Source organism: Gobio gobio (genome assembly GCF_949357685.1).
Source record: "Gobio gobio genome assembly, chromosome: 14".
Taxonomy (NCBI): Eukaryota; Metazoa; Chordata; class Actinopteri; order Cypriniformes; family Gobionidae; genus Gobio; species Gobio gobio.
Window position 1 is genome coordinate 31,732,323 of NC_137107.1, and position 15,502 is coordinate 31,747,824.

General features: G+C 38.6%; 1 protein-coding gene across 1 annotated transcript in view; it reads left to right on the forward strand.

The window, feature by feature from the left end:
- The window catches only part of LOC307137564 (transmembrane protein 132C), a 212,819-nt gene that overhangs the window by 115,559 nt on the left and 81,758 nt on the right, over nt 1-15,502 (forward strand). Inside the window, exon 3 of the mRNA XM_079835305.1 lies at nt 4,077-4,220. Within this exon, the coding sequence (XP_079691431.1) occupies nt 4,077-4,220 (144 nt within the window). The remainder of the gene's footprint in view (nt 1-4,076; nt 4,221-15,502) is intronic.

A 15,502-nucleotide genomic window follows, 5' to 3' on the forward strand; every position in this document is an offset into this window, starting at 1 on the left:
GCTTTTTGTTTAATAAACAGAAGTCATAGAGCATGGTAGGCTGATATGTACCCATGTGTGTGTGGGGGGGGGTTAACCATGGAAGTTTCCATGAAGTTAGCCTCTTGTGCTTGTCACAGCCAATGTTGACAGTGCACCCCCTTAGCATGGTGGCGTGGGTATTCTCGTTCTCCATAGCGATTTTACCTAATGCGATTTCGAACCCTGGTTCCCTGAGAAACAGGAAACAAGACATTGCATCTTTTTGCCATGCTTCCTGCATCTTCCCTTCAGACGAAGAAGTGGATGACATGTTCTCTGGGTGCCCCTTTTATACTTCCGGGTCGCACTAGTATGACGTCATGGCTGCTGCCGGCCAATAGGATTGCCGTGATTGTACAATTGCTTTAGTCGTCAGTCTGCTGAGGGGTTCCCCATAGAGCTTTGACGCAATGTCTCAGTTACAGTCGTAACCCGAGACGTTTTCAGTATTCAACACTACAAACAGATATACACATTAAATGTTTCAGAAGTGGTGAATTTCTAAAAGTAGTCACTGTCAGTTGAGGCACAGAGTGACTAAAGACATCCCATTTTTTAAGTGTTTTATTTAGATGTGCTTATTAGAGATCCTTGATTGGTAGGTGGAAAATGTTTTATAAAAAGAACTGTATGATTGCAGCTTATAAAAGCTCACTTTAAAGTGTGCTTTAAAAGGAATTTTAAAAGGAAAGAAAGATGTTGTTTTTTCCAAAGGGATTTTTTTTTTTTTCTTGTGGTGTTTATTCAAACTATTGCATTCTTAGTAGTCCATGTAATTGTGTTGCCACCAGTGGAGCTTTATAGCACATTATAGCACATGGGGTCCTGAATTGTGTATAGGTTAGTATATTATTTCACCACTTATGTGCTATTAGGTATTTTATTTTAGATACAAATGCTGGAAGAAAATAAAAGAAAAAAAGAAAGCTAAACCAAAAGATATGGAAGGAGAAAAAATGCAATCGTCAGGACTGTTTCTAATTGCGTTTGGTCTGGGTCTTAGCGATAACATCAATTCCATTATTTTCTGCATTTGAATTGCACTGCAGGCGGTCTTCAGCATCCTGTCTTTGATTGGCTGAATGCAGGTAGTGGATGTTTAGAACAATGTGGGACATGCACAAAGATATGTTTCGCCATTTCATTACCACTTCAAACAATAGGGATAGTTCACCCAAAATAGTGGTTTTTTTTTCAGTTTTTCTTTCGTGGAACACAAAAGAAGATATTTTAAAGAATATCCTAGCCACTCTCTTCAATGTAATGTTATTGATGACTGGGGTTGTTAAGCTTTAAAGTTACAAAAGAGCACCATTTAAGTATCATAAAAGTGATCCATATACAACTATGCTACAAGTCTTCTGCATCTGTATACAGGGCTTGATTACTTTTTTTGAAAAATTAGGAGCACATTAAAAAACTTTAGGGGCTCAATGAAAATGTATCAAATAATGTGTTTTTTTCTAATAAAGGGATACAAGGAGACAAAAGCCAAATAATTGAATTTATTATAATACAAAAAGTACAGTACGTTGATATAAACACTGCAAACGCTTTTGATCGGTAAGATTTTTAATGTCTCTTATGCTCACCAAGGCTGCATTTATTTTATTAAAAATACAAAAGAAACAGTATAATATTGTGAAATATTATTAAAATGTAAAATAACTGTTTTCTATTTGAATATATTTTAAAATGTAATTTATTTCTGTAATGCAAAGCTGCATTTTCAGCACTCCAGTCTTCAGTGTCACATGATCCTTCAGAAATCATTCTAATATGATGATTTGCTGCTCAAGAAACATTTATGATTATTATGAATGTTGAAAACAGTTGTGTAAAAAATGTTCTTCAGGATTCTTTGATGGATAGAAAGTTCACAAAAAACATCATTTGTTAAAGGTGCAGTGTGTAGTATTTATGAGGGTCCATTGACAGAAATGCAATATAATATACATAACAATGTTTTCAGTGGTGTATAAAGACCTTACATAATGAACTGTTATGGGTGCGATTGCAATTCACAACCTCACCGCTAGATGCTGCTTAAATTTACACACTGCACCTTTAAATAGAATCTTTTCTAACATTATACATGTCTTTACTGTCACTTTTGATCAATTTAATGCATCCTAGCTGAATAAATGTATTAATTTCTTTAAGTCCCCCCCTAACAATTTTTTTCTTACTGACCCAAAAGTTTTGAAGGGTTGTACAATGTTGCAAAAGCTTTCTATTTCAGATAAATTCTGTTCTTTTTAACGTTCTTTTAATCAAAGATGATGAATCATGTCATCATTATGATAATAATCATTATGATAATAATCATAAATGTTTCTTGAGCAGCAAATCATCATCATATTAGAATGATTTCTGAAGGATCATGTGACAATGAAGACTGGTAGTAGTACAGTAGTGATGCTGAAAATTCAGCTTTGCATCATAGAAATAAAATACATTTAAAAGAATATTCAAATAGAAAACGGTTATTTTACATTTTAATAATATTTCACAATATTACTGTTTTTGTCATTGTTGTTGTTGTTGTTGTATTTTTTATAAAATAAATGCAGCCTTGGTGAGAAACTAGAGACTTCTTCTAAAAACATAAAAAATCTTACCAATCAAAAGCTTTTGAACAGCAGTGTGTGTATTTGTGGCCATAATTATTGATTGATTGATAATTATATGATCAATGGCTGTAGGAAAATAGCTAGAGTATTAAAATTCCAATTTCCACCATCAGGGCAATAATTAAAAAGTTAAAATCTGCTAAAGATGTTACGAATCTGCCTGAAAGAGGACATGTGTCTATATTTTTTTTTCAAGAAACTCACTGACTAAAGTCATATTAGCTGCAATTAACAGATCACTGAAGGTGAAGATTATTATTGAATATCGTCTTACATTTCAATATGTCCAACAAAGCTATCAAATGACTTCAGAAGATTTTGAATATTGTTCACAATATGTATGGACTGCAATTATGTTACTTATATAATGCTTTTGTGTCCTTTTGGGATTTTGAAATCTCCAGTCCCCATTGTAATTACAGCCAAAATAGTGACAAGTAAATTATTGAAAATTTAACCTTTTGTGTATAAATAATGACACAATTCATTTTTGGGGGTGCATGTGTCAGTGTTAATCAATGTAATAGACTTAATATATATTCCATAAAATATATAATAGACTTACTAGAAATATTTCAAACAGAGATCTTTTGTAGCACACACAATTATGATTATATGTGAAGAAAGAAGAACACAATGACTCAAACTAATTTTGAGATTATACAAGCACATCTGTACCCTACAATGTATTACATGAACTGTTAGTCAAGTCTCTCCCTGTCTGTATAATGCATAAGGCAAACAACTGCAATCTGTTCAAGAACACAAATCACTTTTTGTTCATCATCCAGTTTCCAGGAGGTGTGTATTGGAAAATGCAATATGTTATATATGTATGTTACATATATTTGTAAGTAAATCTATCAAGTATTTCACAAAAAGGAACATAAATAAAAAAGTTTATCAATCATCTTATTTTTTTCTCTTTAAAGCTACACTGTGTGATATTTTCCCCCATCTAGCGGTGAAAAGGTATATGACCATCCAGTGAATATTAGTTTCTGTTCCTCTCAATTCCGATTTCGTTTTAACTCCTACGGTGGCCGATTTAGCCCAAGATTAACATGGCTTCCAGTTCGACCTCGTCCACATTCGACACGGTGTCATCGAGTGTTAAAACGCGAAAGGCGAAGCTTGAATTTACGGATATGTCCCTCTTTGGCTAATGTACTTTCAAGATGGAGGGGCAACATGGCGACCCGCATTCGAACCCCTCACCCATATGTATTTTCAATGGCATATTATAAACTTACGAGAATACTTTATTACGTGAAAGAAGAAAATATACATTAATTAGCACATACATTTTTGAAAGAACTAAGTGTTTTTAGCTAAGAATAAACAAAAAAAGTTACACAGTGTAGCTTTAATTTAAAACATACATTACATATACTGTAAGAATCCTTTTGATGTTTCCAACAGAGTCAAGTTGAAGGATGGTGTGGCGTTTTTGGGGGCGAGGGCCAGCAACCCGGTTCAGTGGACAGTTAGTCAAGACGTCAGGAGTGAGGGACACAGAGTGGTCACTCTGCACTGTCGAAGGAAGGAAGCCAACTTCGGAAAAAGGTCAGTAACCATTCAATCTCTGTTCTATTAATGCTTTTATTAACTGAGAAGAATTTTGGATCTTGAGACGGATGGTATCAGACGTTATCATCAGAAGGTTGCTGGTTACTTGAATGACCCAGAAGTTCAAAGTTTAAGGTCAATGCTTCAGGCATTTTTTTTCTCTCACTTGCTCACAGTTTTGCTCTTTGTAAAGTTTTGGCCAAGAAAGAATCAAACGCATACTACACATGCACCATACAGCCCTTTGGCCTTTAGTTATCAAATATATGCGTCTCTGCCTAATGACTCTTCTTCTAAACTCTTATGCTCTTTTCATATACAGGCCCTCTGGTATTTGCAGCATGTTGTTCTCAGATTATTGCACCATATCGTGACGTGCTGAGAAGTTACTTGACTACATTTCTCAGAAGCGCTACAGTACTTGAAATGATTTCAAAATGCAACTTTTTCCTTAACAAGCTACTTTAGCTTTAAATTACTTTTTTTTTGTCACTGTATTGTGTTCAGAAGTCCAATTCATTTGAGTCACTTGTTTGTTTGTAGTGAAATATTTAGTTTGCTGTTGTTCATCTTAATACACATTTGACTTGGCTATATAATTTAGGTGTTTGTTTATCTGCTTAGTTCTCCCGTAAATAAAAATTCTGTCATCAATTACTCACCCTCATGTTGTTCCAAACCCAAATGAATCCTAAATTAAATCTGTTTGTCATATAAAGCGAAACTTCAGATGACTTGGATTAAACCCCTCAGTTCAAATGCAAGTTTTGGTGTAATGGACTTTAAATAGAGGCACAGAAATATCTCATTAAAATATCCTAATTTGAGTTGCAAAGATTAAAAAAAGTCTTATGGTTTTGGAACGACATGAGGGGGAGTAAATGGCTTACTGCTGTCACTTAAATTGAGGTATAAAACAGAGATGCAATACATAATCATAATTTATTCTTCCCCAGGACTGATATTAAATCTACATCCTTTCACGTGCATAGTGGTTTTATCTATTTTGTTATGCAAACTCTGTAGTTTAATGTTCCTATTCTTGGTCCAGATTGTCAACCTGTTTTTTTTGCTTTTCTACTCTCAGAGAGATTAGAAAGTCATTGACTGACAGCTGTGCTCTCAGCCCAAATAGGTCCCTCAACTCTTTCAGTACCTCTCTTTGATGGCATTTGCATATGCAAATTAGTCCCACAAACACGCCCCATTCCAACCCCTGATTAAAAAAAATCAGGTTTTGCTGCCTGAATGAGACAGGGATATAAAATATCTGTGTTATTTAAGTTTGCTTTAAGTCTGCAAATACATTACTTTCAAATGTGTCAGTTCGCATAATTGCCATATATTGTGGGGTGGTAAGAGGTATCGACAGAGCTCTGAGCTTTCGTGCACTCATTTTCAGCCTAAAGAGAGAAATGATGAACATTAACAGAATTTTCTTTCCTCGCCTGTAGAATTTTATATAAATCATATTCCAATAACGTACAGTTATTTGATTATGCTCGCTCATTGAAATTCCTATTCCACCTAATGTGTGGGTGTTTCGAGAAGATATTCTTGTTACTCTGACATGCTTTACCTAATTGTAATTTTTGTCCCAGGCAACTGAAAAAATTACATTTTGGGTTTACAGGGGCTTTTAAAGTTTCATGATTCGTGCACAAGGGAGCTGTAGTTTACAACTGCTTCAAAAGCACTTACCGAAATCCTTACCGAAAAAGCTTTCTAACTATTCTTCAGACTTAATCTATAATCAGTATGCAGCTATTATTGAAGATTTACTTCAAGAATTAAAGTTAGGGTATTTCATAGCTATAGCGAGCTAGCTTTGAAAGCATTAGATCCCACCCTCCCTTCAGTCACACCTCCTTCAAAACACAAGTCCGAGCTCTGTAAGTTGTTTACATTTGTTATTATTGTAATGTTTAAAGTTTTATGATTTGTGCACAAGGGAGCTGTAGTTTACAACTGCTTCAAAAGCACTTAACGAAATCCTTTTGACCAGTGGAAAACTGGAAAAACAGCATCTCACCTTTAAGGCTTTAAGGTAAAGTTATGCTCTTTGGCTTTCAACCCTGTCTAACTATGAGGCTTCCTTAGAGTACAGGAGGTGATGATGTTTTCCCGATTGCCGTTTCTCATCTATTCTTTTTCTTTAAAGGTCAGGAGATGATGGTGAGAGAGGTACAGGAACATGTGCTAGCTCCAGCCCACAGGGGGTAGATTGTTAATGAGTTATTCTACTACTTTGATTTCTCCAGCTCTCCGCTCTATCACTAATGAGTCTTTACACATTGTACCTTTTTCCCCTCTGACAAAAGTTGATTTTGTAATTTTTCTGCATAATAATGTCTGGCTGAAATCATATTCCCTCTACAAAGTTGTGGAGCCAGGAGCTCTGTTCCAAAAGCAAGTGAGCTACCTTGTTGTCTAACTACTTCCTACCTAGGCAGCTACCTTTTAAGACAGCTTTCTAACTGAAATGCAACCTATGTGACTGATTTGAAATCCTCTAGGCAGAAACTGTGCAAAAACACAAAACTATAATGTTCATATAGAAAAATATATTTGGGTACTATGGAGTAAAATAGTCTATATAAATATTAATGATTTTTAAGAGCTTATCAATCTGTTTGAAACATGCTAACACAGGACAGGAAACTGCTAATTCATAGGGACTATAATTTGTCTTGGCAGCTCGCTAGGTTTTGGAAAAGAGTATGTTAATTGGGCTGCCCCTGAAAAACATATTTTTCTAGTCGACTAGTAGTCATTTATTTAAGCCATTTGTGGACTAGTTGCATGTTTATGATATTAATTGAATTACTTAAATATGTACAGTGGGGTGGCATCGAAAAATGGTTTGAGTTTGAGGGCTGAGAAAGAATATGTAACATTGCTAACATTGTTCTACATTACAGAAAAATACAAAACAATAATAATGAGCCTTTGAAATAAAAGTGCTCAAGCGCACAAATAAAGTGGATGCGCCTTTAGAGAGAAATACACATTAAGTTAAATGTCATGCAGTAAGTGTTGTACTACTGTAATTTAGCTTCCGCATGAACACTTGGATATGCACCTAATAACAGCGCACATTTATCTAGTTTAACATTAGAGAGAGTGACCATGTTAGTGACTAACGTTAGGCTTCTACTTACATGTTTCAAATGATAAGCCATATTTGAGGTTGACGAATGATAGGTGAATATATATGGTCATTTTGTTGGACAGGAAATCCATGTGTTAACGTTCTGTCCGTCATGGACTGCCTGTTTTTTTTCTGCGACTCACAGACTAAATAAAATGTGGTAGACTAAGCCTCTTCTTGTCAACTAACGTTTGGTCAACTATTAGTAATAACTATTGGGACAGCCTATTGTTCATACATTTGAGCTTGAGTTTATTAAAGGTGTTTTACATTTACATTTACTTGTTTAGCAGATGCTTTTATCCAAAGCAACTTATGAGGAACATCAATAGTTTTTAAAAAAGTTTTTCAGGAATGTAAGTTACAATTAATGTTTTACAATTTCAACTTCTTGTTATGATTTAGTTAATTTGTAAGAATTTGCAATCAGTCACTGTGTAGGTGATAATTGAAGCTGTGGTAAAACATTTTTTTGGGCTGTTTAATTAAAGCACTACAGGATAAATGGAAGAATTATCCATTTTGCATTTGAACGCATTTGCGGTACAGTACATTGCATGACAAACTACCAGAGCCTCTGATGACTCATATGAGAGCAATTATACTAGAGTTTCGCACACAGATAAAGATGTGAAGTTGATAGTCGTAGATGATTAAGAAGAAGCAGAAGAAAGAAATTTCTTCATCAAGTTTCTTCAGGGAATATCACAAGTCCTCAAGCAGCATTGCACCGTTTGTGTACATTGCCAAATCAAACCAGATAAACAATAGATCTGAGCTTTTATGGCTACACTCGGTGTCTTGCTTTAAGCCTCATGTTCTGTTCTTTACATTTGGGGTGCTACATGTGTAAAAACAATATCAGTGATTTTGAAATCAACTTTTTAGGAAATTGAATGCTCTTCCCACTGAGATCAGACATGCTGACTCTTTTAGTGTTTTTAAATCGACACTTAAAACTTATTTTTTTAGGCTAGCATACAAGTGATTGATTTCAATGTATTTTATCTATATGTTTCTGTGAAGCGCTTTGAGATGTTACTTTTTATATATATATATATATATATATATATATATATATATATATATATATATATATATATATATATATATATATATATATATATACACACACACCGATCAGGCATACCATTATGACCATAATTATGTCCTAATATTGTGTTGGTCCCCCTTTTGCTGCCAAAACAGACCTAAAACTGACCCATTGAGGCATGGACTCCACTAGACCCCTGAAGGTGTGCTGTGTGTATCTGGCTGATGTTAGCAGCAGATCGTTTAAGTCCTGTAAGTTGCGAGATGGGGCCTCCATGGATCGGACTGTTCATCAGATACAACAGATGCTCGATTGGATTGATATCTGATTTGGATTTGGAGGCCAAATCAACATCTCAAACTTGTTGTTGTGCTCCTCAAACCATTACTGAACCATTTTTGCTTTGTGGCGCATTGTCCTGCTGAAAAACGCCACAGCCATCAGGGAATACCGTTTCTATGAAAGGGTGTACATGGTCTGCAAAAATGCTTAGGTAGGTGGTATGTGTCAAAGTAACATCCACATGGATGGCAGGACCTAAGGTTTCCCAGCAAGTGACGCACACACACACCCGGCCATCCACGTTATGTAAAAGAAAACGTGATTTCATCAGACCAGGCCACCTTCTTCCATTGCTCTGTGGTCCAGTTCTGATGCTCAGGTGCCCACTGTTGCCGCTTTCGGCGGTGGACATGGGTCAGCATGGGCACCCTGACTGGTCTGCGGCTGTGCAGCCCCATACACAACAAACTGCGATGCACTGTGTATTCTGACACCTTTCTATCCGAACCAGCATTAACTTCTTGGGCAATTTGAGCTACAGTAGCTCGTCTGTTTGATAGGACCACATGAGTATCCTTCGCTCCCAACATGCATCAATGAGCCTTGCCCACCCATTATCCTATCGCCAGTACACCACTTTTGATAGATACTGAGTACTGCAGACCGGGAAAACCCCACAAGAGCTGCAGATTTGTAGATGCTCTGACCCACTAACAGGTGCCGTGATGAAGAGATAATCAGTGTTATTCACTTCACCTGTCATAATGTTATGCCTGATCAGTGTATATGATCTTTTTTGTTTGTTTTTTAAACACCAAACATAAAGCATGTAACACTTTTCTTCAGAGTTAAGTATATATGTATTATTTTTAGCGTTTTTAGCAATTGGCCATAGCAGGAGAGATAAGACCGGCTTAAATTAGCTATAGGAGAAGCAAACCATGTGGTTTAAACAGTTTTTTTAATTAGATTCAGACCCCAAATAGGATATGAGGGTTAAATAACCACTCTCTCCCTCTCTCTCTCTCTCTCTCTCTCTCTCTCTCTCTCCCTCTCTCTCCCCCCCTCTCTCTCACACACACACACACACACACACACACACACACACACACACACACACACACACACACACACACACACACACACACACACACACACACACACACACACACACACACACACACACACACACACACACATCTTCTGTCTCTCTCAACCAGCTTGACTGCGGAGGATATTTTTCTTTTTCATATTCCTCTCAAACGGTGTGTGAAATGAGAGGATCAGTTACTTCTGGAAGGAGCAGATGTGCTTCTAGTGAATTCCTTATGCGGAATGCACAGCCCTGCCCCATCCCTAAAGTAACAAGCTCTACTCACCCTACTAGAACGATGTGGCAAAACTCAACAAAATGTCTTTATAAGAGGCTAGTGAAGAACGTGTCAATTTTTGTTTCTTAAACCAAAGTACCTTGTTTTTGGTCCAGAAGTTCAATTTGCTGGCTCATGTTTCCATGGGTAAAGAGGCTGTAATTGGGCCTTGAGTGCTGTATTACTGGCCGTGTTGCTTGCTGTTTTGTGCTGGTATTGATTTAGCAATGGGAATCCCACTTATTGAGGTGCTTGAAGCGGCACAGCAAGACGTCTAATCCTGGGGTTGGGACTCTGCTCAGTGGGGCAGGCTATAATCCCCCATACCGTCAGTGGCGCAGAGAGCAGAGGATGATTCCCAGCATAAAAACGAACACGATACTCTTTCATCAACTTATTTATTCTTTTCATTGGAGTGCCACAGCGGGGATTAGATTGAGCCATCTTGTCTTTTGTTTTGAGTTTGTCCTTTCTTCTCTCAGCCTGTCGCTAGATCGATGGAGAGGTGGAGTCTCAGGTGAACAGACTGATGCTCCCCGCTCTTACTCTTTCTCTGTCGGATGCACTACACACGCAATTAGAGCATGTTTGACAGGTCAGGCATGTTTTAATGTCTGATCCTGCTCAACTTTTAATGGGTTATCTTTGTTTGTTTGTTTTTGTTTTGTTTTGTTTTTTTATAAAGGCTGTAGAAGGCTATAATTCCCATTAATCTCTGCGACAGTTGCTTGGCTGACATTAGCCACGTTTACATGCATACTTTTTTGTCATTCCGATTAAAATCATTCCAATTGAAAGATTCGTTGGACTGTTTACGTTATCTAAACCGATCTGGTGTTTACATGTGCTGACTTTCAATCGGAATCATTTTGTGACATGCTCACACAGTTTGTCTGCCACATCAGATTCGTAACGTTGCCAGTTATAGTAACTGCGACGTTCGTGGATCAATAGTTCTATGTTGGTCATTTTTATATGTATTTATTTTTCTGTTTGCGGACATGCAGTAGTTTAAACTAATTTACGTCCTATACAATGGCTATTTCAACAGCTGTGAGTGATGAATGCGGAATCAAAATGAATTCAACTAATTTATTTTGAAAAACACAAAATTAACAATAAAATGCACCCAAATTATTAATAAAAACATAGGATGTACGGTGAAACATGAATGAAAGCATTTAAGACATGCTCAGCATCATTAACGTTACTAAATGCATAGATATTTCAGATGATTAAGGAAAGATACCATAATCACAGAGGTATAAATATTAACAAAAGTAATTAAAGTAGACCGTGGGTAATGTTACTTAACCAATTTGAAGCAGTCGTTGACCTTATTTTTTTATATCTAACTTGAATGTTCCCCGTTGCACTGGTAACTCTCTACGGCCACCAGGTGGTTGTGGAGGCGCATGCGCTGTATATCACGTCACAGACAGACAGACACTCAAAGTAATCGGATCAGGTCGTTTACATGGTGGAATTTTTCGTTTGATCGGTTCATGAAAAGGTTTATCCCCACCCCTCTCAAACCGATTACAATTTCATTCGGTTTGGCCATTTTTATTCCGATTGAGGTGTTTATATGGAGCATTTTCATTCGGATTGGACTTTTAAACCGATTACAGTGCTCCATGTAAACGCACCTATTGAGATCAATTAGATTATTCATACATACGGTACTGTTTAAAGGTCCTGTTCTTCGTGATCCCATTTTTCAAACTTTAGTTAGTGTGTAATGTTGCTGTTAGAGCATAAATAATACCTGTAAAATTATAAAGCTCAAAGTTCAATGCCAAGCGAGATATTTTATTTAACAGAAGTTCCCTTTCAAAGCCTACAGCGAACGGCCGGTTTGGACTACATCCCTGTACATCCTGCTTTAATGACGTCAGTAGAACAGTTTGTTGACTAACCTCTGCCCACAAGAATAAAAAAGGGGGCGTGGTCTTGTTGCTCCCGCGTGGATTAGAGGGAGTGTTGCGTTTGTATAGTTTGTGTTGTCGCCATGTCGTCGAGACGCTGTTATTTTCATCCCGGAGTCAAATCACCTTTGTTTGGCTTTCCCAGGGACGCTGTACTTAGAGATCATTGAGCGCATGCATCTCCGTTATGGTAAGAGGCGTGACCTTTCCGGGCAACGTGCGCTAAGCTGCTGTCGAATCACAACACGGGAACCGCTGGCACAATCAGAACTCGTTACGTGTTTCTGAAGGAGGGACTTCATAGAATAAGGAAATTCTCAGGCCATTTTTAGGACAGTGAAAACAGCGGTATAAAGATAAGTAAATTGTGTGAAAAATACTGTTTTTTTACACGCGAAACATGAACACATGTTATATTGCACACTGTAAACACAATCAAAGCTTAAAAAAAACACGAAAAATGGGACCTTTAAAAGTTCACGGTCGGTACGATTTGTTTTTATGTTTATGAAGAAGTTTCTTATGCTCATCAAGGCTGCATTTCTATGTTAAACAGTAAAACCAGTCATTTTTGGAAATATTAATCCAATTATAAAATATCTATATATAATTTTAAAATGAAGCATTACTTTTGTCTTTAGTGTCATATGATTTTTCAGAAATCAATCTAATATGCTGATTTGGTGTTCAAGATGTGTATTTTATGTATGTATATACTGTATATAAATAAATTGTGCACTTTCAGCTTCACAACTTTGCATTTACATTTACAGACAGCTACATTACACATTGCATGAAAGGTAATATTTGATCAAGCATAATAGGGGCACTTTAAACTACGGTAACCACCCAAACCTTGACATTTTGGGTAAAGATATTATCCCTTTCTTCTTCATTGTCATCATCATCTTTGTCTTCGTCGTTGTTTTCTATTTTTTTTAAACAACTTTCTTTCCCTCCTTGTAACAGCCAAATGCAATTGATTGCCCATGCACTTCACTCACAGAGAAGATGTTCAACACCTTAAAGACATCAGACATAGTTTGGCTTGAATGCAAACTACACCTTTTCCCCAGAGGTGTTGGATTTAAATTCGAAACATGCTTGTCAGTATCCATCTGTCAGACGCCTGCCTCTGTTTAGATAAGAAATCTCGAACCCGGTGAATTCATGATGAGGGACAGTGAAAGAAAAACGTATGCAGGAACAAACACGCGCCCATCAGCCATTCACAAGGCAAGGGTATTTTAATGAAAGAATCAGGCTTCTTCATACAAAGCCAATCACACTAAACCGTTTCTGAATAAATATAAGGCTGTGTGGTGATTTCTATAGCAGCTCCTCTGGTTGCCTCTGGCCTCTTCTCTGGTTGATTTCATTAAAGCAGTGTCGCTGGACCACTTAATCGGACTGCTGATCCAGAGTTGACCCTGACGTGACCTCGCCTCTCGCCCTCTGTCTTTCTACCTCATTAATGTGCCAAGGACACTAGTTAAGTTCCTCTCTCCTCACGCGTGCACGCACACACATGCACTTAGGTTGCTAGCTCTTTGTCAGAAGCATCACCCCACAGGTCAGTGCCCTATTGAGCTCTGTTAGTATCTGCGTGTAACAAACTTTCTCATTGTGCTGTCAGAAACCCAGTCACATAAAGGGCAACAAGGACAAGTATAAAGTGTTTCTGATATAGCAGTGTTTTGGTGGGAAACTAATCTGTTTGTTTTTTTATAATCTAGCAAATCATTCTTGTGCCTTGTACCTTTGAAGCCATGGGGGTTTATAATATCTACAGAAAGCTATTTGAGCAAAACTCTTTAAAGTCAGAAGACAGTTTAGTTTAGATGTAACCTATAGAAAATGTTACTGACTGTGAATCTGTGACTGTGAGTCTCATGAATAAAACAAAATCAGCACTAATACATTTTTGATACTCCTATGTCATGCTTGTCTTTGATACAGGGCAAAAAAATGTAGTGCATTTTTGGTATAGTTTACACCATGTCTCTGTTGTGCAGTTTGACATCCCTGATGACACAGACATGTGTTTTTCAGGATTCTTGACAGTTGTAGTCTTTTAGGGAAACTTCTAGCTCTTAGAGACAGCTTTGAACATTTCCCAGCACAGTTCTGGGTGTTACTTAATGGATGAGGCGTTTTAAAGAGGTCATATGTTGAATCACAATTTTATTGATCTCTTGAGTTAAAGAGGTCATCAAGCTGCTATGAAAACGTCTCTGGTTACGTATGTAACCTATGTTCCCTGAGAACAGGGAACGAGACGCTGCGTCAGCTGACGCTACGGGGAACGCCTCCAGCGTGACAGGTGCCTGAAATCACAATTACAAAACGTCAATCCTATTAACCGGCGACAGCCTATGACGTCATCAAGGTGCAACCAGGAAGTATAAAAGGGCGCCTTGCCAACATGACAGTATCTAAACGTCTGAAGGGACTGTTTGGCAGGCAAGCCTTGAGGCATGGCAAAGCGACGCAGCGTCTCGTTCCCTGTTCTCAGGGAACATAGGTTACATACGTAACCAGAGACGTTCCCTTTCGAAAGGGAACTCGCGCTGCGTCAGCTGACGCTACGGGGAACGATATACCAACGCCGCCATGCCGAAAGGAGTGCATGCCCACTGGCAGTGACAACTGTCAGGACAAGCAAATTCAACTGAAATGCCTGAACCACTCCCCTTCTGGTCACATTAGGCTGTCAGTGACAGCGCTCCCTACGGTCAAAGCCCAAGCTATAAACCTGAGAAGGAACCTTCGCATACCATATGAAGTCCTACCCTGGCCGCTCGAAGGCCTGGAACCAGCCCATTCGACAGAAGGGGTTCCTTTAAGGGAACGTGGCAAGGGGACACGAGGGAACCCGTGCCAGTCACTATTCGGGAAGAATTCACCGAATGCCACCAGGGAGGCCTGACCTAGCGACCTCTATGTGGGACACGTCAGTTTGGCCAACCCCTGTCTGTTTAAGTACAGAGCCTCTGGTACTTGCCTCCGGAGAGACATCCTGCTAGGGTACTGCAAAAAGGCAGTGTCCTCCACCAGCCGGACCTCAGAGACGGGTTATCCTGGAGAGCAGCGCTCAGCGAAGTGCTTTCTAACCCTTGCTAGCGAGGGGAGTTTAGCCTACAATCCAATAGCGAATCCCCCAGGGAAGCCCGTGCCGCTTGCTACCTGTTAGCAACCCATGCTACCATGTGGTACCGGAACTGGGGACCGGGGAACGATCTCAGGGAGGCTCGCCGCCTACCACCTGATAGCAGAACGTGCTAGTCCTCCAGGGAGGCCTAGTGAGGCCTACTACCTGCTAACACTCCGTGCTCACCGCCACAGAGACTGGGAACCGGGAACTCGCCCTCAGGGAGGCCGGGTGAGGCCTACTACCTACTAGCAGCTCGTGCTAGCCATCCAGTGACTGGGGCCCGGGACCAACCCCTCAGAAGAGGTCCAGTGAGCCTGCTTACCCCACAGCAGGCCCTTAG